The 23,280-nt window shown below is 40.9% G+C and overlaps 3 protein-coding genes across 3 annotated transcripts; all 3 read right to left on the bottom strand.

The window, feature by feature from the left end:
- Positions 1-9,347: 9,347 nt before the first annotated feature.
- On the bottom strand, positions 9,348-10,333 carry LOC140536586 (lysozyme C-like). Its single transcript, XM_072658476.1, has 4 exons — positions 10,207-10,333; positions 9,703-9,861; positions 9,504-9,579; positions 9,348-9,414 (listed from the first exon to the last, which is right to left on the bottom strand). The coding sequence occupies exons 1-4, from the start codon at positions 10,331-10,333 to the stop codon at positions 9,348-9,350; spliced, it is 429 nt and encodes a 142-aa protein (XP_072514577.1).
- Positions 10,334-13,612: 3,279 nt separating this feature from the next.
- LOC140536458 (lysozyme C-like) lies at positions 13,613-14,696 on the bottom strand. The gene is made up of 4 exons (XM_072658283.1): positions 14,570-14,696; positions 14,056-14,214; positions 13,761-13,836; positions 13,613-13,679 (listed from the first exon to the last, which is right to left on the bottom strand). The coding sequence occupies exons 1-4, from the start codon at positions 14,694-14,696 to the stop codon at positions 13,613-13,615; spliced, it is 429 nt and encodes a 142-aa protein (XP_072514384.1).
- A 3,104-nt stretch (positions 14,697-17,800) lies between these two features.
- On the bottom strand, positions 17,801-19,455 carry LOC140536372 (lysozyme C-like). Its single transcript, XM_072658128.1, has 4 exons — positions 19,277-19,455; positions 18,960-19,118; positions 18,767-18,842; positions 17,801-18,366 (listed from the first exon to the last, which is right to left on the bottom strand). The coding sequence occupies exons 1-4, from the start codon at positions 19,401-19,403 to the stop codon at positions 18,300-18,302; spliced, it is 429 nt and encodes a 142-aa protein (XP_072514229.1). The 5' UTR covers positions 19,404-19,455; the 3' UTR covers positions 17,801-18,299.
- Positions 19,456-23,280: the final 3,825 nt, after the last annotated feature.

The following is a 23,280-nucleotide window of genomic DNA, read 5'->3' as shown; positions in this document are numbered from 1 at the left end:
CTGGAGATGCACGCTGAAGATGCTCCAACAAAAAGAATGGAGAATTATCGAAGAGCAAGTCGTGAAGAAGCACAGGCATCAAATAGAGTCTGTAGTCAAACAAACAGACAGACGAGCATGGGTATCCGTCGGACATCAAAGTCATACCAGTCAGACATGGCTGACCGGCAGACTACCCCCAAATGTAGGCTATTTTTAAAAGTTCTTCACAAAATACTTGTATATATATAATGTAATGTCCAGTAGATCTACTGGCCACTGTTGTCCTCAGAATATGTGAGCCTGTGCACAATGCTAGCTTTGTTATTAATATTTATTTTGTCATTCATAGCATCACTGGACTTCCGGGAGCATCTAAAGCCCCCAGGAGATTGTGCCCTCAAGGATTCAGAAGAAATTTCAGACCATTGGGCAAAGAAACGCAAGATGTTTAAGGAGAGCAAACAGTGGAGTTCTGCAGGAGGAAGTTCAATGACTAGCAACATCACAGAGGAATCAGGTGAACATTAGTCAGAAAAGTCATCAATTGATCACAATCCAGAGAAGAAATCCAATCAGACAGCAAATAGTATCATAAGCACTTCTGCCACAACAATGACAGAATGGCGGCTAGAAGAATTTTCTACATGGTGCCAGTTTTTCTCTCTTCTGGTTCAGAACAAGCCAATGAAAGATCCTATGCAAATAACTAGACTGCAGCAAAACCACCTCCACTGGCATCTTGTGAGTTTTAGAGTTTGCAGTATTTGTTACATTGTTGTTTATCTTCATATCAGACACAGTGAATTCAGAAGACACCCGGTCAGTTGACATGTCTATTGAAGATAGAGGTTTTTACACCGAGACGTTCCACTCAGCCTCATGGATTTATCGAGGAGATGATGTCAACCCAAGCGAAACTGCTCAGTGTCTTAGCAATGGTCCTCGACCTGTTGCAAGTAAGTAAACACAAACATAAACACGAACATACATTCAAACACATTGTGTATTTTCACAGAGCCATCTTTAAAAAAGGTTCCAGTTGAGCTTGTTTTTAACAGCTTTGTGATAACCTGAATGACACACTGTGACCAGTAGAAACATCACAAGTGACCTTTCACAAAGCGTAATAGCCAATTAGGGCATAGTAAGATATTGTTGCTGTCACACAAAAACTTCACATCTCCAAAATGGCAACTTTAAAGGAGAAGGAAAAAACCTTAATAACTAAAGATTTTATTTCAAGTCATTTTGGAGCATTTTGATTGGTCCATTCATCATGATTTTTACTATGTAAATTTCAAAATCATGAGGACAACTTTAACACGATGTAAAGAACAAATTCAATTTATGTCAAAAAATGAAAAAAAGGGAACTGAAGACCCACTTCTACCAAGAGTACTTGGGTGAAGTGCAGTGCCGAGTATAGTGGTCTCCACACTGACTTTTGTTTTTAGTAGCATCTAATATAAGCTGATACAAACTAGCTAAGGGTATTTTCTGAGTGAACAGAGAAGCATTTTTGTAAGTCGCTCTGGAAAAGATGCCTTAAATGTAAATGTAAGGTTTTTCGACAGTGATGATATACTATTGCCATTAATTTTATCTTAATTTATCTTAAACTTCATTTTATTTCTCATTTTAGCTAATTTTGCTTATTGTCATATGACTAATTCTACTAATAAACTACTAATCAAGTAACAAGGAAAGAAGGCATTTTATGTAAAGTGGTGAGAGTAGGCACAGAAGGCAGTTTCACATACGCTCTTAGAAATAAAGGTGCTTCAAGGGGTTCTTTGAGCGATGCCATTGTGGAACCACTATCAGTCCCTTTAAGAACCATGTCAAGTCAAGTCAAATTTATTTATATAGTGCTTTTTGCAACTGTTGTTGTCACAAAGCAGCTTTACATAATTAGTAATTAGTACAAGACAGAAAAAAGAAAAAAGAAATAACATAAGAAAACATGAAAAGTCTAAGACCCCCAGTGAGCAGCCAACGGCGACAGTGGCAAGAAAAAATTCCCTCAGAGCTGGAGGAAGAAACCTTGAGAGGAACCAAGACTCACAAGGGGGGCCCATCCTCCTCTGTCCACAAACATGGTTCTTTCTTGAACCAAAAGTGGTTCTTTTAAGGCATCACGCAAGAAAACCTTTGAAGCACTTTTGTTTTGTTTTTTTAGAAATTTCCTGTATTTAAAGCCATGAAAAATTGTGTTGATGTCATTGTTTTGTGTTCTTTTCAGTTCGGGAACGAACTGTAAAAATCAACAAAGGACTGGGAGAGTATCCGTGGGGTTTCAGGATCCAATTCTCCAAACCAATTGTCGTCACTGAAGTTGACACAAGTAGGTGGACGAGGAATCTTATCCGTTTGTTCAGCATGAAGCACTTAACCAAATGATAGGCCACTTATGACCTAGTTTCAAAAGTCTGCATGGCTTTACACCTTGATACTTTAGAAATGCTGTTGGTACTGAGTGGATTACACTGTGAGTTTGGCACTTCCTGAAGCATGAAGCCATGAACAGTCTGCCTGCTGGTTTCAGATGGAGCTGCAGAGGAGGCAGGGCTACAGGTTGGAGACTACGTGCTGGCAGTTAATGGCACCGATGTCACGAGTGTGCCACACTCTGAGGCAGCTGACCTCGCTCGGCAAGGTACTGCAGGTGCACAGACACGACACCTGGCCATGGGGGGATTATCAACATGTTGACGGGGATGTAGTAAAGCTCTAGTCGCTATTTAAGGAAGTGCAATTTAAACCCTCTGGTTCACTACTAGGATAAACAGTCTGATGTGTGTTTTAGGGCAGTGATCACTTAGTTTTACACTTACTGAGACTATATAGCATGTTTCATTGTCCATAGAAAATACAGACATCAGTTCAGATCCTTACTCCCATAACTATAGAACTTACAGCATAGCAATGTAAAAGTTTACCTATAATTTATCAAATTTATTGAAGACTATTTAGAGAGGTTAGAGAAGCTGTCACTGTACGCAATTATGCAGTATTTTAACTTTTATATTTTGACCTCTGAAAAGGTCCTGATCTTCTGACTCTGACCATCGGTTCTGACATTGGCCGGACCCCTAACACCCCAAGGCCTGCCTGCCGAGGCTATTTGCACAAGCGCACCCAGTCAAGTCTGCTGAAGGGCTGGAGGAAGAGGTGGTTTGTGCTCAGGCACGACTGCTGCCTTTACTACTACAGAAACAAAAGAGTGAGTCTGATTTCCTTTCACACAGTTCACTCCTGAATCTTCCAAACCGTTTAGTAAGCCCAACTTCTGATAGTCATTGTCAGAGTATTTTTTTAGATTTTAATGTGTGAAGCAAACGGTGTGAACAAACAGAAAGTAGGTGTTCAACCTGTCCCTTTCAACTGAGAAATCATTAGAATTAATTTCAGAACATGTTTCAGTGGATAAAGCTTGAACAGAATTGATCAAATGAACTGATCATTTTAAATAAAGCAGTCATGTTAAAAGTTCTCAACAGGCAACTTTATTACCAAACCTTTTTTCAAAAGTCTACTATGTGCTGTCAGTGTTAACACATTAACTTACACAACCAAACTTTAACATGTCATTTCCCCGATTCCCTTACCTCTCTCTCTCTCTCACACACTCTCCGAGCTCGCTAAATCCATCCATTTGTCATATTAAAAATGTCATTGAAGCATTTTTCCCATTAAAGCTTGTGTCTGAGCTCTGTCATGTTCGAGGCCCAAGGTCTCAAAACTACACAGATAACATGCCCATTAGGGGCTTGTATGGTTAGCCCAACTAGGGGTCAGGAAGTTTTGTCCATGGGTTCCATGTTGACCCCACATATGGATGTGGCCCACCAGGATCAGTAACCAGGAGTTGTTAAGCATGGGCCCTGTCTTGGTTGTACACTGCACATTGGGCTGTAGATGGGACCCATGTGAGAATAAGGTAGGCTGTAACAGTGGGGCCTACTTGGGAAGCCCAAGTCCAGTCTCAGCCTAGCCCACCTGGAAGCCATATAGCCCATGCTCATTTGAACCCCACATGGCTGGGTACGCTGAGATATTTTAAGACAATTTCTCAAGTTTTATGTACCACACATTTATATACTGCCACCCAAAAGCTATTTATCTATCTACTATTGATCTACAATCACAAAAGTATTAGGGTGAATACTATAAAAAAATGGAAGTCCTGGGTTGAACTCCCGATTTTTAGCCTCTTGACTGACCTGCAGTGTGTCTGTCTCACAGGATGAAGGAAAAAGCCGTGCTCTGTCCGGCATGAAGCTGGAAGGTGCAGTAGTGGAGGCTGACTCCAGCCTGGGGAAACCCTTCGTGTTCAAATGCTGTCCCATGTCCGGAAACAGAGTTTACTACTTCTGTGCTACATCGAACCAAGAAATGAGAAGGTGACTTGATTTAAAGTGGACTGCTGTGCTAAACACACCAGTGTGACAAAGAGCACAAAGATATGATGTACTATTGTGTCTGTTTGAGTTTCCTTCCAAAAACACACATGGAAGGTGAATTGGGGGCAGTTGTTGCCTATAGGTTAGAGAAGTGGGCTTGGGGACCGGAAGGTTGCTGGTTTGATAGTTAGATTACATTACAAGCACTTAACAGTACTTAACAGTATTGGGACACCTGCTCGTTCATTGAATTCAAGGGTATTAAAAAGAGTTTATCCTGCTCTTGTTGGAGTAACTGTCTCTACCATCCAGGGAAGAAGGCTTTCTACTAGATTTTGAAGCATTGCATTTAGCAACAAGAGCGTTAGATAGGTCAGGATGTTACATGATCACCATCTGGGGGGTTTATACCCCTTTAGCCCATGCCTGACATTAGGCTTGATGCCAATAGGTTCATGTTTTTCTACTCCAGACTCCAGTCCTATTCTTCAGGCAATACTTCTGTACAGAGACTAGACAAGCTGTGTGTGTGCATTTAAAAATAGATATCATCAATGGGTGCATAATTAAATGCATTAATTAAAAGGGGTGTCCACAAACATTTGGACATATAGTATATTTGTAAGGGCTGAAGAAGTCACCTCTACCTCTCCTTTTACAAGGATGAGAACGATGGAATCAGAATTTTCCATCAGGAGTTAAAAGTCCCTGTTTATGAGGCATCAGCTGACAGAGTGTTAAAGGAACAGCCTGGCCCCTATAAGTGACTTGCTTCAGGCCCAGAATACAGAGCCCTTGTAAGAGCATATCAGAGCCATGCTCTCTGCTTGCTGGGCAAATGTTTAATTAATACACTGAAGTGCTGTAACAAGATGGTGATGTTTTTTTCTTTCCTTTTCTCAGATGGTTGGAGGCCATGGAACGAGCAGTTCACCCCATCACTCAGGTAAAAGATCTTGATTCTTTGAGGTTTCAGCTAGAAAATATTTCCTAAACGGTCACAAAACAGGTGATAGAAGGTAAAAAGAGTAGTCCATTAAATCTAGAGATCATGTAAGGCAAATATACAAACACAAACCAGTAACATCAGTAGATCCACAAACTACCCAGCGGCATCAGAACACCTCACAGATCCATGTACACACCATGCTACATTCATAACACCTGATACAGCATTGGCATTGACTATTAGCACCGGTATGATGAGCATAAAACCTGGACCCCAACAACACAAAGTGACATAACCCCATGAGTGGTCTACTTCTGGATGGGGTCATCTTTGAAGAAAGACAAATGAAGCATTCAGAGCATGCTGTTCTGCTCCCTGCTGTATAGTACTGTATAATGATGGATCTTCTTGAAGAGAATATCTGTTAATGTAATTATATTCTATGTGATATTCCTGTATGTTATATTTATGGCACAGCTGAGCAGCACAGGAGCCCAGAACAAAGGAATAAAGAGCTTCAGTTGTGTTGCCATGGTAACAGTCAGGACGGTTGAGTAACCGTGGTGATTCCTGTTGCAGAATCACGTGTGGGTGGACGTAACTCGCCACAACTCGAACCTGCCTCCACTGGCCGTCAAGAACCCAGAATGCCTCGGCCTGCTTCATCTGCTGGACAGGAACAAAGACTCATGGGTACAACACTACTGCATCCTGAAAGACGGATGCCTCTATTTCTACGGCAGCATTCGATCGACCTACGCAGTTGGTACGACTCATCTACTGCACCCATACACAAAGAAACTACGGCCTTAAAATGACTAACTGGAACCAAGTAGAAGGTTCTTTGGAGTGATGGCATAGAATAACCACTTTTGGTTCCCCGTGGAATCTTCTAATAGACGATTGTAAAGGGATCTCTGACTGTTAAGATCTAAATACCTTAAAATAGTCTAATACAATGAAAATATACTGTATGTCCAAACGCCTATGGACACGCCTTCTGAAAAAGACCATTCAGCTACTTTTAAGCTGCTGAGAAGTATTGCCAATAGAATAGGACTCTCTACAGCAGATAAGCATAAACCCAGAGGGGTATAAAACCCCCAGCATTGAGCTGTGGGGCAGTGGAATGATGGTGCTCCATCCAATACTTTTGGGATGCGTTGGGGAGCTAGGGATGAGGTGAGGTGGTGATCATCCAATATCCCAACCTCACTAATGCTCTTGCCGCTGAATGATATCAAATCCTCATAGCAATGCTTCAAAATCTAGTAGAAGGCCTTTCCTTGACAATACAAACAGTTTCTCCAACAAAAGCAGGATGAACTCTTATTTAATATCATTGATTCTTGATCAGAAGAAACACTGAATGAGCAGGTGTCCGAATACTTTTGCCCTCATAGTGTATGATGCATAACCAAATGAAAAATGATTGAATGAATGTTTATTATACAAAACATGACAAATAGACAAAATCTCAAAAGGTATGCTACTAGAAGATCAGCTTTGTCAAGAAACACGGTTGCACTGGGCTCAATCCTACAGAAGATTGTCAGTGGAATGTACATATCTCTTGGGTAAAGTGATGCTGTAGTTGCACTGGAAGTAATTTCATTAAAAGGCTTTTAATTAAATGTTTTTTATTTTATTATAATACTTATGTTGCTGCAGGTGACGTTAAGCAGTCCTGACAGTAGAACTGTAAACTTTTTAAAAGGTCATACAGCCACCACAAAAACCACTTACACACAGTATTCTACACCAATGAATAGTTTTCTCTAGAGCCGTTCACCCACACCATGAACCCATTAGGATCATTTTTTAAGCTGAATCTTTCTTAGTTGAGTAGCTCACTTTGCCAGCAGTGCTATGAATCTTTGGTTTTGGGTGCACACTGAATTCTCCTGTTTTATTTGGTGAATGGCCACAGGGGGGATCTACCTGCACGGCTACTTGGTGAAGGAACAGCCCTTAGGATCCAAAAGATCCACCATCGAACTCAAACCCCCGTCTGAGGAGTTCAAAGTGTTCCACCTGTGTGCTGAAAACGGCAACGAAAACAAACGGTACCAAACAACATCTCATCTGTGTGATTAGCTTAGTTCAAGGCCTTTTAGCAAAGCAAATAAGACCTAAGAGTAAATACATTATGAAAAGGTTATGAGTCAGTTTCCCAGCCATGGAATAAGCCTACTGTATTATTGACCTAGTCTTGGACTATATGTGGCCTAATGTGTTTATTTACAAAAGTACATCTAATAACCTGTTGTTCATAGGTTTGTGTTAAATGTGGTTTATTTTAGAATGCCGTAATAATAATAACACCTTGCATAATAATGTTAACTCTGATATCCATTGTAAAACGTACATTGCTTTCACATATTTCATGTATTTTTCATGCTATATTTACAGGTGGATCGTGGCAATAAAGGCATCTGTAGGGAAGTGGCTTCCTTTGCATCAGGCGATTCAAGACTACATGAGTCGCCCACCTGAGACCACCAGAATGTGAGCAGTTGAAACCCTAAATGGTTTGCTCTGCTCCAGTGCACCTGATCATCAGTACTACCAGTCATGATATGAACCTAGCAGGTCAGGGAAACGTTATAACCGGGAACCATACTGATCTGCATCACTTGTACATACGGTTGTATGCAAATATTTTGGCATCATTTCCCAAATGACACATTTTGTCACATTTTTCTAACGGGGAGTAGTAAACATAGCCTCTATTGCCCCTTTTTTGAGGATAATGTTCGGGCTAGCAAAGCTGCACAGTGGAACAGTGCACTCTCACTAGTAACTTCACTAGCAGTCATATGGGGGTTTGATTTGCCTTACTTACCAGCATATGAGCAGTTTTCTGCTCCTCCAGATCTGAGCTTGACTTCCATAGTTCCCATGAACTGGTCATTTTTAACATGCTGCGCTGTCCACTGTTAAATATATAAGTTCCTTGAGGAACTTTTAGGGGTTCTCTAAAGGTGCTTTAGGGACCCTTCAAGATGAAAAGGGTTCTTTGAAGTTTGCTCAAAACACCTTAAATGGCTCTTCCACAGTTTTAATTTGAAGAACCCCTCAAAGGTTCCTCAAGATCTTATACTTTTAACAGTGATAGCAATCAAAGCTGAAAACACATGGCAATGTTCTTATGGACAGTTACTTCCAGGAGTCCATGTTTGATGAGCACAAGGTTTGAAGAGCCAGAAAATGCATATCAGGCTTCCAACAACAGGCCGCACAGCAGATGCTGTAGCTTAAAAAGACGTGTGTTATTTGTTAATGTGTGCCCAAACATTCACACACAACTGTACAACTGTATCAGCTGATGGACATTATGAATGAGGTCTGGACATTTGAATGCAGCCATATGCAGGCTTCTACGCAAGGCACCAGGCAAAGCAGGACATATCTAAAGTGATCCCATTAACCTAAGGAAGCTTTGTGTAATTGTGTTCAGTTATGTATGCAAGTATTTTTTATGAAGTACATTAGTTGAAGCGTTACACAAAGACGGTTTAAAAGAAATGTCTTTTGGAATGAACATTCAGGCTGTATCTTTTCAGGCTTCTCTGTATATTACGAGTAGTTGAAGGACAGTGAATATTAAGCCATTCACTGCAGGCTTCTGTATTTAGTGAGTTTGAATGCTTATCTTCTTCTTTTCTAATTCTCTCTCCTTTCATACAATTTTGCTACTTATTTTGTAGAGAACTGAAATAAAAACCCTTTTGTATGCAGTTGCATTTAACTTGTAACTTTTTCACTTTTACTATACACACTGCAGAGGATACAGGGCATACTGGGCAATCAGCCATTCCTCCATTGCTGTACATTATCGGTTAATAACCGGAGACTGGTTTATTCCATGCTTTTTATTATTGTTTTATCCAGATCTTAATAATTAGATCATTGGTCGTTTGTCATCTGCTATTTGTGGGCTTTCATTTCTGTTCCTTCTCCCATAAGATGCATTTTATTCAGCTTTAAGTGCACCGTCCTGTGGTTTCTGTTTAAAGCTCACAGCCTGCGACGTACAAGCTCACATCGCGGGCCTCGCAGTTGGCTTGCCAGCCTGGCCTGAGAGAGACGGATTGAAAACAGTTAAGACATGTATCTGACACGACTATTAAACGAGTCTATTGAAAACCTTAATGCTTTAGTCTTACCAAAATAAAATGCCCTGCTGGTTGGCAATGACCTTGGCACACGCAATGTCAGCAGAGATGTCATCAATCAAAAGCTCTGTTTGAGAAAGACAAGTGTTAAAACACTCAAGATTTTGTAGACTTCTTCCAGGCTGTTATTTTCTATATGTCTGCGGCACCATGTTTGTATGATGCTTTAAATCATGGCTGTCATTCTCACGGCTGCAGGAGATCCGACAGCCGTTGTAGCTGGGGAACTGGTCATTGGAACACCACAGACGATCTTTGATCTGGAAAATGCCGTAGTTAGTGGAGCCGTCAGAGTTGTGGTTGATGGCCTGAGTGTTGTAGCTGGACGCAGCACTGGCCAAGCACATCCCTGGAGGTATTAAAGTATAACATGCGTTCATTAAAATACAATACACAGTTGATTACAGCCACAATGATGCAGTGCCCATAAAGCAAAACCAGGCTAAACATCCAATAGAGCGATTCATAAATCCATAAACTGTGATTAGTGGTGTTTCATAAACAGACTTGCAGTTTAGATGATTATTATTCAAGCCAGATTGAATCTCTACCATCAGACTCCAGCTGAAAGTCATAGACTTGTAGCTCTGGGGTAAAAGTAAAGCATCAAACTTCCCCCACAAGCAACACTGGGGATAAATAAAACACTGTGGAAAAAAGAACCATTCATTCAAATGGCTCTAGAAGAACTCACAGTCACCCAGACCGACACCCGCATAGCCGTCCATTCCAGCTGCTTGCAGAACACTTGCCAATTCACATCTGGTAAAATATTTGGCATTGGCCACGCCCACAAACAGAAGAAGCACCAAAAACTTCATTGTGACACAGGATACAGGAGACTCCTGAATGTACTCCTGTGTGAATCTCTAGAAGTGCTGCTGAAATTTATACCGCTGGAGGAACTGCTGCGATTGCTGGAATTTTGGGGGTAAATAATCCTTATCTGCCCTTTGTGGGACATAAATAAATAATTTTATCTTAATAAAATAATGTATTAAATAAAACACTTTATATGTAATCTACAACTACAACTCAGAAAGCATTTGATTAGTATTCTGAGATAAGAGTGTGTCTGGTGGTAAGCTGCAGGTGCATTAGTGGTGGTTGTGGAGTGAGGAGCAGATAACAGCAGAGAGCTCTACTCCCTTTCATGGTTTCTCATGATTCCCGCTCTGCATCTTACAAAACTGGGGGGGGGTCTTGTTTTGAACGAGGTGCTCTGTGTTTTGTGCATGTATTGAGCTTGCACTGCTTTAAATAAGCCGTATATCAGTGTGTATGACCCTAAACTCAATTAGAAATGTGGCTGACACGCTGCTGCTACATCATTACCATTACTATTAGCAGAACCTCGTTAACAGAACATATCACACCAGTCTCAGGTTAGTTGGTTATTCGTTGCTACTTCTGAAATCAAGAGTATTAAAAAGAGCTTATCCTGCTTTTGTTGGAGTAACTGTCTCTACTTTCCAGGAAAGGCTTTCTGCTAGATGTTGGTATGTAGATATGATTGCATCCCAAAAGTACTGGAGCACCAACCATAATTCCAGAGAACACAGTTCCACTGCTCCACAGATCAATGCTGGGGGCTTCATACCCCTCTACCCTCGTCTAACACTTTTATCAGTTTTTATTTGCATGATCTTCTCCAGAGAGTCCCTATTCTATTGGCAGTACTTCTCTACAGGGACTAGACAAGCTGTGTGTATGCATTTGAACATCTGTGTCAGCAATGGGTGCAACTTAAGGTAGCTGAACGCTTCCATTAGAAAGGCTTTAATTTTGGTGCAGTATGTCAATCGTTCAATAAATTAATTTCTGTTTGTGTTTTTATGTCCGTGTCCAGTATGTCTCTTTGGGTATGGTCCTTAACTCGCAAGAGTAGCTATATGGAAAGCTCCACAATTCTTTCATATTCTTATAAAAGAATTTGCAAGAAATTATGAAATATACAGCATATGCATTGCTCTTTTATCATGCATTCATTTACCTGGCCAACATGCTCATGTGGGGCTCACAGGGCTGGAACGAGGGCTAAGTGAGTTTAGGGTGGGCATGGGCTCTGAGTGGGTTTGTACAGGCATTTTACTGGGACCTAGGTGGGCTTCTCAAGTGGGCCCCATCGTTACAGCCCACCTTAATCTCACACGAGTCCAATCTAGGCTCCATGTGCAACTCAGATGGGACCCATGTTTAAACCATCCTGATCCCATAACTGATCCTGGTGCATCCATATGTGGGGCCAACATGGAAAACCCCAAGAGGACAAAACCTTCTGGTTCTCAGTTGGGCTACACATACAGGCCACACATGGACCTGTTAGCTGGGTAAAATTTCAAAATTGGTGAAAATCTGGCAAAAAGGGAAAATCCAGTATTAAAAGTTACAGTAAGATGGCAAGTTCTAAGTTGACGCTCAACACAGAGACAGGCTTTGGGTGTGTGGTTCTGTAAACAGAAAACAAACATGTAAAGAATACATTACTATTAAATATTAATAAAGTCATTCATCTAATATCACACATCACCTCAAAAAAGAAAAAGCTAACTTGATATTATAGTATAGATTCCAACAGAGGGCAGTCTGAGCACACAGCTATAACCACATGGCACTCTGAGTCAACATGAGAGCAGCTGCCATGGTGTGAATACTATTTCCAGGCCTACTCTGACTGAAGCATAAACAAGCAGCAAAGAAACACAGAAAACAGCAAACAGTGTAATCAGAATTTAACCAGCTACTGTCTGGCATCCCTGCTGAAAAATCCAGCTCAAGGAGATAGTTTACGCTGGTCTTTGATGGTCAAGGTGGTTGAAAAGATGGTCATCCAGACAGAAACATCCTATACTGGTAAGCTAGCCGGTTAACCAGCTCTTCACCAGCATATTATATGTTGAAGGCAGGAGATCCACAGAGTAAATCATCATAACTAACTGGATTTCAACTGATTTCAAGCTGTTTGGTTTGTTACAGACACCAGGTTTGTATTTAAAATATGGCTATTTTATTAAGTGGGCACACAGTAAATCTGTCCTTTCATAATTTGTATTAGACACTGATAAGACTTAAATACTCCCATCAGCTTCTAGCTAATGCAGATCAACCCATAGTCCTCAATCAAATGGTCACAATCACCTGAGGAACATTGGTGAAGTTGTGTTCAGTTATGTGGTGCAGTTAAGTGCATTAGTTGAAATGTTACACAAGAGTGGTTTAAAAGAAATGTCTTTTCAAACGTACATTCACTTTTTATCAAGCTTTTTAGTATATTGCGATAAGCTGAAAGACAGAAGTGAATAATGAGCCATTCAGGCTCCTGTAGCTACTGCTGAGATCATCTACTTGTTATACAAGTTTGCTACTTATTTTGTATAGAACTGTTAGAAAAGTATAATATCCAGTAGTACACAATATTAGCTGGCAGTACAGTGTATCAGTCCAATCCATCACACAAGACATCCTATCAAACCTCCACCCTATACAACACACTCTGCACCCTGCACTTGCTTACTTCCAGGAACTGGTTCCAGAGACCAACTGCTCAGTCACATTGCACCCACCAAAGACTTCACGTCTGTCTCTCTGTACATATTTATATAAACACCTCTACGTTTTACAGATTATCCAGTAGACCTGAACATTTTAAGCAGTGCAAAAGTGCATATGTAGTGTAAGTGTATATGTGTATATATTCTGTATATGCATTGTGTATATATTGTGTATGTACTGCCGTGAGGGACTACGCACCTACGTTTTTCACTAACCTTGTAACACCTGTGTTGATGTGATGTGAAAACCATGATGATTTGATATGATTTCATTTGATTGAAGGAATGCAACTTTTCATTTTTAGCAAAGACACTGCAGAGGATACAGGGGGTACTGTAGTCATTATTGTACATTATTGGGTAATAACAGGAGACACGGAAAAAGCAGGAGAACGGTAAAGCTGTTTATTCCATGCTTTTTATTACACTGGTTCATCCAGATCTTAATAATTAGACCATTGGTCGTTTGTCATCTGCTGTTTGTATTTTTTATTTCTGTTCCTTCTCCCATAAGATGAAGCCTGAAGTGCACCGTCCTGTGGTCTTCATTTAAAGTCCACAACCGGCGACATACTGACTCACATCTTGGCCCTCACAGTTGTTTTGCCAGCCAACCCTGAGAGAGACGGATTAAAAACAGTTAAGACATGTCTATTAAAGTCTATTAAAAACCTAACCTAACCTGCTTTAGTCTTACCACGCTGAGATGCCCTGCTGGTCCACGATGACCTTGGCACACGCAATGTCAGCAGAGATGTTATCAGTCATCAGCTCTGTTTAAGAAAGACAAGTGTTAAGACGCTTACATAAGCCATGCAGTTTCCAGTCTGTTATTTTCGACATGTCTAGGGCATCCCACAGGAAATGTGTTTGTATGCATGGTGCTTTAAATGAAGGTACGGGTTCAATCAGTGTGTTCTTGTTTAATGCATGATGCTTGATAATGCTTCACTGGTCACAGCTGAGGGATGATTGGAGGTGGTCGTTCTTACGGCTGCAAGAGATCCCACAGCCGTTGTAGCTGGGGAACTGGCCATTGGAACACCACCAACGATCGTTGATCTGGAAAATGCCGTAGTCAATTGAGCCGTCAGAGTCGTAGTCGATGGCCTGAGTGTTGTAGCTGGACTCAGCATTGGCCAAGCACACCCCTGCAGGTATTGAAGTATAACATGCGTTCATCAAAATACAATACACAGTTGATTACAGCCACAATGATGCAGTGCCTATAAAGCAAAACCAGGCTAAACATCCAATAGAGTGATTCATAAATCCATAAACTGTGATTAGTGGTGTTTCATAAACAGACTTGCAGTTTAGATGATTATTATTCAAGCCAGATTGAATTTCTACCATCAGACTCCAGCTGAAAGTCATAGACCTGAAGTTCCAGAGCAGGGCTAAATAATCCAACTTCACACATAAATCCGAGCTTTGCTGCTCTGCAACAATTGGGATAAATGGAATATGAGAACCATTCCTTCAAATGGCTCTTGGAGAACTTACAGTTAGCCAGACTGACACCCGCATAGCCGTCCATTCCAGCTGCTTGCAGAGTACTCGCCAACTGACATCTGGAAAAATACATGGCATTTGCCACCCCCACAAGCAGAAGAAGCAGCAGAAGCTTCATTGTGACACAGGATGAGACTGGATCTCTAGAAATGCTGCTGAATAGGGCTCTGGAAGTGCTGCTCAAATTTATATCGTTCAAGAAACTGCTAGGATTGCTGGATTTATTTGGTAAACAGTTTCTAACCTTTCTCAAAGTTAAATCCTGATCTGATTATTGCATTTGATCATGCCCAGTTGCCTTCGTTGCATGCCTCCTTATCTGCCCTTTATGGGACAAACAAATAATTTTATCTTAATAAAATAATGTATTAAATAAAACACTTTATATGTAATCTACAACTACAACTCAGAAAGCATTTGATTAGTATTCTGAGATAAGAGTGTGTCTGGTGGTGAGCTGCAGGTGCATTAGTGGTGGTTGTGGAGTGAGGAGCAGATAACAGCAGAGAGCTCTGCTCCCTTTTATTTAGTTTTCTCATGATTCTGACTAAGGGGGTCTTGTTTTGAACAAGATGCTCTGTGTTTTGTGCATATATTCAGCTTACACTGCTTTAAATAGACCATATATCAGATTGAATTATCCTAAATAGATTAAACTCAAACATTTAACTGGTTGGCTGTTGTTGGACTAAGTGTATGAGCAGCAACACGTAAATGGAACGTATCACATCAGGTTTAGGTTAGTTTAGACGGTTGTGAAGTCGACACACAGTAGATCTGTCTCTGTATAGTACAGGTTAGGAACATATCACATCAGTTTCAGGTATGTTTAATATTGGACATTTGATATTTGCCAGACATTTGTTGTCTTTAAACCTAAAGTAGATGGTTAACAGTCTATGGTAACTGCTGTCATTAGTTACCCCACAGTTTGGAAGAGAACACACATGCATTATGTCTCTTATTGTAATTACCCTGTAATGGTTTAAATTCACTAGGTTAGGGACCATCTTCACAAATCCCACTAAATAATCATCAGAATTTTAGAAGATTTGTAATTAACAAACTAGAGGTAAAAAGTAGATTTATTTAGGAGCTAAACTGAATATCCTTCCTTCCTAAAAAAAACAAACATGTGGCACTAATGATCCAAAAGCTACGATCCTTGACCATTTTATCTGATACATACTATAATGTCTAGGTGCACAAAACTGTCAGTTCATCAATCTTTACTCCATCAATCAATGAACAGAGACCCCTATAAGACAGCGAATGGTCAGATATGTGGATCTCTACTTATTCTCCAAAGGCCATGGCAAATCAATGCCCCCATAAGGGCAGCTCTACTCCCAACAATTAGCATGTTGCCATAGGTCTTTATCTGTATTGTATGTCATCCACAAGTTACATACATAGCAGCAAGTTACATGTGTTACATTGCATTGCATCCAAGGTTGCGTGTCAACTGCCACCTTGCTGCGCCACCACAATTGCTCCCTTGGTGATTGGTGAACATCTAGCAAATATCGAAGACCTGAAGAAGGTATTAAAGTAACTATACAAAGGTATGGTAAAGTAAACGAAAGCAATGCAGATAATATCACACATAGCCTCAAAATAGAAAAGGTGAGCTCACAGATAGATTACATATTCCAACAGGGGGCGCTCTGAGCACACAGCTATAGCTAACCACCTGGCAGTCTGGGTCCACTGAAGAGCAAGGTGTTAACACCATCTTCCAGATAAGAAGCTTACTCAAAGTGAAGCATAAACAAACAGCAAGGGAATACGAAACAGCTTACAGTGTAATCAGAAACTTTAGCATTTTCATTCCTTTACAGTGGTTTGGTGGCCTTCACAGTGGTTTGGTGCCTGGCTAGCAAGCTAGGAAGCGCATCAGCTAGTGCTACTTTGCAAGGATATGTCAGACATGTTTCTTTACTTCTATGTATCAATAGAATAAACAGTTTTTTAACATTGTGAGATGCTCCAGGAGCCTGCGTCGAATTTTGCGGCCGCCATGTTGGTAGGGGTAGCTGCGTAAGTGTCGGGGCATGTGTGTCTATAGAGGCAGTTTGGTTTCTTAAAAATACCAAACATGTTCTTATGATACATAATAGAATACATCATCATTTGTAGATGGTTACAGCTTCCCTTAGGATAAATAAAAACTAGATAGGCAACAGTATAAAATCGATCCAAACATATGGCTATTTTGTAAAATTGGCAAACACATTAGATCTGTTCCTGATCTGGTCTTTCAACCTCAGTAGATGATTAACAGTCCATGGTAAAATGTGCTGTCATCAGTTTCCCCACAGTTTCTCAGGAAGAATTGTAGATTTGTAATTAGTAAACTAGTGGCACTATTGATCCACAAGCTACGATCCTTAACCATTTTATCTGACACACATACTATACAGTCCTTACCCCATCTATCAATGAACAGAGACCCCTATGAGACCCCCAGTGTCGAGATATGTGGATACTTGTTAACTAAACACCTCTCTGGAAATAAGCTGTGTACATCTTCTCTGTACCTGAACACTAGCTGCTATACTCATTCCTGCACTGTACAGTCCGACAACATCCAACAGACACAGATCAACCCAAGGTACTGCAGCCAATCGGTGCTCTCTCGCGGTTATTCAGACACAGACTAAACAAATAGGAGACAAATCTGTGATAAGGCTATGGTAGTCTGTGGGCCCAAACTGGCCAAGCTGTAGCAGCCACATAGCGGATGACTCTGCTTCCAGTTAAGGCATTTACTGGTTAATTTGGGTTATGCCAGGTGTATTATGTGCCAAGCTATAACAGCCACAGTTAAAGTTTGCCATGGCATTTGAACCTGGCTGTGTTTATAATTGTTGAATTGAAATACTGATCATTTTCTTTTTCTTACATATAATTTTGATACAGATTTGTAAAATAAACTAACTTTTAATCTGAACCATGGCTGCACAAACCCTATGAAATAAATAGCAGTTTAGTAATATGGGCATGTTATAGCAGGCATTTCTAGATTACCTGGCGTGTAACTTACTTGTGTAGTGTCCACAGGAGGGTGCTATTAATACTCATATAGCTTTCAGTGCTTCACATCTATAATGTGTTGTGAACTCAGTGTGAAGCCTACCATCCACCATCCAACCATTCATCAAACCCCAAGACCTTGGAGCTTTGTGGGTCACACAATATCTGTGGTGCACTGTGCCACAGTTAACACCTCCCTCCTTTCTTTATTTGTAGGCCCTCGGCCTATGGCAAACATTCCACTTTGGTCCCCCAAAACCAAATTATCAAATCAACACTCTACAGAAGATACACAGGATACTGCAGTCAATAATACAATCATCTCTGAGTGTTTCCTTTTCCAAGCAGGACTTCAGGCTTTTTTGTGTTGCTTTATACATGTTTAATCATTATAGTTAGACAATTATTGATAACAGACACTATTACACTCATGTGTTAGACATCTGCAGTTCATAGCGTTTATTTTCCTTTTGCACAATATATTCAGTAACCTTGGCAAGCATTAGGCAATAATAAAAAGTCATATGAGAGTATAATGTGTGTGATGACTTTCTGACTAATTCTCTAATAACACAGTACAGCATGATTGCATTTTATAGGTTCTGGGAAAGTGCCCCAAACGGCACAGTATTGTTCACATGATGCATTTCATTCAGCTTGAGGTGCATCACTCTGTGGTCTTCATTTACACTCCACAGCCTGCGATGTACTGGCTCACATCTCGGTTCCTACAACGGTTACGCCAACCAACCCTGAGGGACACAAATCATTCAGTCAAGTATTTGAGCATTTCATTTGTGGCTGTTTTGCTACATAACTCACACACATGTTGTCCAGCTTTTAAAACGAAATGGCATGTTTTTGTTTCTGTGCTTTGTGACATATGTAAATGAGCTCTATTCTGACTGGCTGTTCTGTACTTCATTCAAAAGCAGTTTTGCTTAATTTCTTTATAACTTCAGCTTGAATGGCTATAGGCTTATACACCGTACACAGAGTCGCTATTGACCTATATATATATATATATATATATATATGTGTGTGTGTGTGTGTGTGTGTGCTGCTTTTTGACCTCACTAAGGCCACTATTGTTCCCCATGATGTGGGCCCTTTAAAAACAGATTATTATTATTATTATTATTATAGTCTTACCATGCTGTGATGCCCTGCTGACTCACTATGGTCTTGGCACAAGCGATGCTAGCTGAGATGTTATCAGTCAGCAGCTCTGTTTGAGAAAGCAGAAAGTGTTACATGAGTCAGTTACATGAGTCTGATCAAGCACTGTGTTTGTATTAACAGCTGATGGATGCATATAAGAAAAGCTGGAGGCTGTCGTTCTTACGGCTGCAGGAAACCCGGCAGCTATTGTGGCTGGGGAACTGGCCATTGGAGCACCACCAGCGGTTGTTGATCTGGAAAATGCCGTAGTCCGTTGAGCCGTCAGAGTTGCGGTTGGTGGCCTGAGTGTTGTAGCTGGACTCTGCATTGGCCAAGCACACCCCTAGTGTTAAACAGATGAGACAGGTTTAGTCTAAAGCTTTCCACAGTTTGCTCAGAGTTCAGCTAAACACTGTAAAAGAAATGTAAAGAGTTTAAAGCTAAACATTTCAATAACTATATAAATGAGTATGTCATTTGAATGGCACATGGAGCACTCACAGTTAGCCAGGCTGACTCCCTTATAGCCGGACATTCCAGCTGCCTTCAGAGTCCTCGCCAGCTCACATCTGGTAAACCGCTTGGCACTGGCCACCGCCACCAGCAGAAGGAGCACCCAAATCTTCATCGTGCTGCAGGATGAGAGTCAATCTCTAGAAGGGTTGTGCATGTTCTGTGTGTCCTGTCTTGCATGTGTTCCTTAAATATATACCGTTTGGGGAACTGGTGCTACTGCAGGAATTTTTTGTTTTTACGTTACCCAACCTTCCTCAGACCTAATTCCTGGTTCGATTGATGTTTTTTTTTTATCATGGGCGACTTCTTTACGGCCTCCTTTGTCTGCCGTTGCTGAACAAACACATCATTCAATCTCAGTGAAAGTGTCCACAAAAAGAAGTGTTTGCTCTGCTGTCTACAGCTCAAACAGCACTACAGGGAGTTAATAGCAGCACTTCAAGGTGCACCCTTTGCTGACCTGGGCGTTCCATTGTGCACGTACAGCTTGTGTAATTGCTGCAGAGTGTAATGGGACGCAATCTGGAGCAGCTGAACATGAGCTGAAGGTCACTGTACCCAATGACAATGGTCAACTGGTGGGGTACAAAGCCCTCTAGCAATGGGCCATGGAGCTGGAACTGAATGAAATGGCATTATCTGGAGTGATGGAGCTCCATCCAGTATGTTGAGGAAGAGCTGAAGTGATGTTTGTAATCCAGAATGAATCACCCAGCTTCAGTAACTGACTCCATTAATTATCTTGTGGCTGAATGCAATCAGATCCTTGCAGCAACATCAATGTTCTAACATCTAATGTAAAACCTTCTCAGACGAGTGGACAAGGTCTATATTTCATTTTACACTGTATGGACAGAAGTATTGGGACACCTGGTCTTTCTTTCTTTCTTCTAAAATCAAGAGTCTTAAAGAAGAGTTTAGCCTGCTTTTGTTGGAGCAACTTCCTATTATATTTTAGAGCATTGCTGTGAGGATTTGATTGCATTCAGTACTTTGATTGCATTCATCCCAAAAGTATTGGATGGAGCACCATCATTCCAGAGAACACAGTTCAACTGATCCACAACTGGTGAGGCTGGGGGGCTTTATACCTGTATAGCCCACACCTGGCATTAGGCATGGTGCCAATAGGTTCATGTTTATCTGCTCAGAATGCATTTATTAGAAGGGCTGTCCACAAGTATTTGGACATATATTTTATATAGTATATTTTAAAGTGTTGGTATTGGTCTTAAAAGCAAATGATGTCTACTTGTCTACTTAAATGTAATTATGTGTCTTGCAGGACCTACATGTTTCGTTCCTCACTCAACACTTCTGTGGTATGAAGGAGTGACTGTGACTGAAAATGTGCTTGGTAGTGACACAGACAGTGTGTGTGTCAGCTCCAGGGACGAAGTTGAGCTTTCAATTCCTGCTCCAGTCAATGTCTGTAAGGAGTGTTTTACGCTCCCAAAAATGCACATGGAAGATGAAGTGGCCATGCTAAATTGCCCCTAGGTGTGAATATGTGTGTGTAAATGGTACCTTCTCAGGGCCTGGTCCGTGTCCAGGGGGTGTTTCTGCCTTACACCCAATGATTCCAAATAGGCTCTCGACCCACCATGACCCTGACAAGGAAGAAGCGGGTACTTCAAACATTTCCATAACAAAATGTTAGATGTTGTGTTTTGTTGTGGTGCCTGATACAAAATGTATGAGGCTAACCTTCCTGTGTGTTACCGAGGTGCCATCAAGAGCATTTCTTTTATTTAAGGGCGCTCTGCAAGCAGCAGAATCCAAAATCAGGCTGGACTTTTAACCTAAATTAGAACCAAGGTCAGGCTTGAAAGTGAATACAGAAGATAATACAAAACAAGGAACAAACAGAAAACTGAAGAAACACCAGCATGAAACCAGTGTTGCTAAGGAACAAACACTGCAAAGCACAAGACCAGCATAAGCGGTATAAACACAAATCAGCCATAACATTTAAACCACCTGCGTAAGCCTGTGTAGAGCCCCCTCAGACCACCAAAACAGCTCTAACCCATCGAGGCATGGACTACACAAGACATAGCCAGAGTAGCTCTTCTGTGAGATTGGACCAGATAGACTAGCCTTCTCTCCACACACCTATCAATGACCCTTGGGTGCTTCTGACTATTACTGGGAACACTACGTTTTTTGGAGATGCTCTGATCCTTGTCAAAGTGACTCAGTGTGTCTCACACTGGCCCTTTTTCCTGCTTCCAGGACAGATCACTGTATAATCAATAAAATCATGTGCATGAGCATCGTTTCAACATTGATTTCACAGACAGACGTTTGCTGGGGAGGTATGTGACAATCCTGGTCCCTGAATACCACAGTGCCCTGCATGTTTCAACTGCATTGGGGCAGTGGAGCCCTGGTGGCTTAGTGATTAGAGCACCGGGCTATTAGATGATATACCCAGGCTCAGCAAACTGCTACTGTTGGGCTCTCTGCTCCCCGTGCGCCGCAGCAATGGCTGTCCACTGCTCCAGACGGCTAATTCGGCTATATGGGCTATTAAGGTTATTTATGGGTCTTGGTAAATGAGTATTTTATATTAGCATATATATTGAAATGCTAATGTAGCTGCAGTTTTAAAGATATACAAGTCTGTCTATCGCTCACACGTACAAACTGCTATGGTCTTACAACTTAGGCCCATTATTGAAGTGCTCCCCAGCCACAGCATCCTTACCATGATGGACGCCTGTGTGTCCCCAGTGTCCTTCTTTTTTTTTAAAAAAAAACAAAAAAAAAAACAATTTTCACTTTGTTAAACAACTTTTTCTTTTTTTTTATGTAACTTCATTACATTGTACAATGTATTTTACATAACCACTTTGATGTTAATTACTGTGCTTGTGCTTATTTCTTGGTTATTTATATTTGCATATAATGCAGTGTTTTTAATGTCCTGTATTATAAACATCTGCGTGAGAAATGCCATGTAGGCGATAGCAGTACAGCTTGGCCTGAGCATTAAACACTTATGCAAACAGCTGAATTACGAGTTACGAATCGTATGATATGCTTAATCAGTAACCCCACCTGACACTTTTTAGTGAAAACACTTGGGTGTGAGATAAGGACTTGAAAACGATCAGTAAACAGACGTACTTTACTTTGTTGAAACTGCACAGGGTGGAACAAATGCCCTACTTCTGCTTAACCGTGTGCACGTATGAGCTGTCACTTACAAAACTGTGTCTCACCCAAAATCCCTACCCTTCAAAGGTTTAGCACTGTTCTCAATAATGCAAACCTTTGTTACAGAAGTGCAGATTCTCAGATGATGGTAGTGCTTTACAGCTGCATAGATTTGAACTCATCTGTGGGAAGCTGTAAAAACCTGTCCATTAAAATATAAGTTTAAAATCTATTATTATTTCAGAATCAGATGTCACACTGTTTTCGGTGCACTGGAACTCCAAAATTGCCTAATGCTGAGTTGAGTCACCGTCCAAGCAAAAGTGGTTGTGTAATGCATGTATTGGTAAAACTCATGATCAGACCCAGTAGAGAAATAGGAAGTTGGATGTCACACTTTTTACTTTCCCTATCTCCCGAACCAGATATTTGATATCAGCCAATTCACCACTGCTCTTCTTATTTAATGGGTCTAAATTAAACTGAAGGTGGACTCACATCCGCCTGGTTAACGTCACAATCTGAATGGAAAATTTCACTTTGTTGTATGAAAAATAGAAAATCTTAACTGAGGTTAAATGTTCAGCAGTTCAGAGCAAAAGCAAAGAGATTTTTGCAGCTCAAAATGTATAAGCTCAGTGCAGCTCAGTTTCCCATGTACTGTTCTGTGATGGATGGATAAATATATGTGTTTTAGGCCAGAACAATGTCTCGGGAATCAGGCAGCACTTTCCTACTTTCCACTTTCATGCAGGTTAACCAAATTACACAGTCATAAAGGTTTTACTGCAGGCTACACACACTCTATCATGACGGGAATGTGTAAA

Source organism: Salminus brasiliensis, chromosome 16 (assembly GCF_030463535.1).
Source record: "Salminus brasiliensis chromosome 16, fSalBra1.hap2, whole genome shotgun sequence".
NCBI lineage: Eukaryota > Metazoa > Chordata > Actinopteri > Characiformes > Bryconidae > Salminus > Salminus brasiliensis.
The sequence above is the reverse complement of the archived record's forward strand: the minus strand, read 5'-3'. Positions and strand labels throughout refer to the sequence as shown.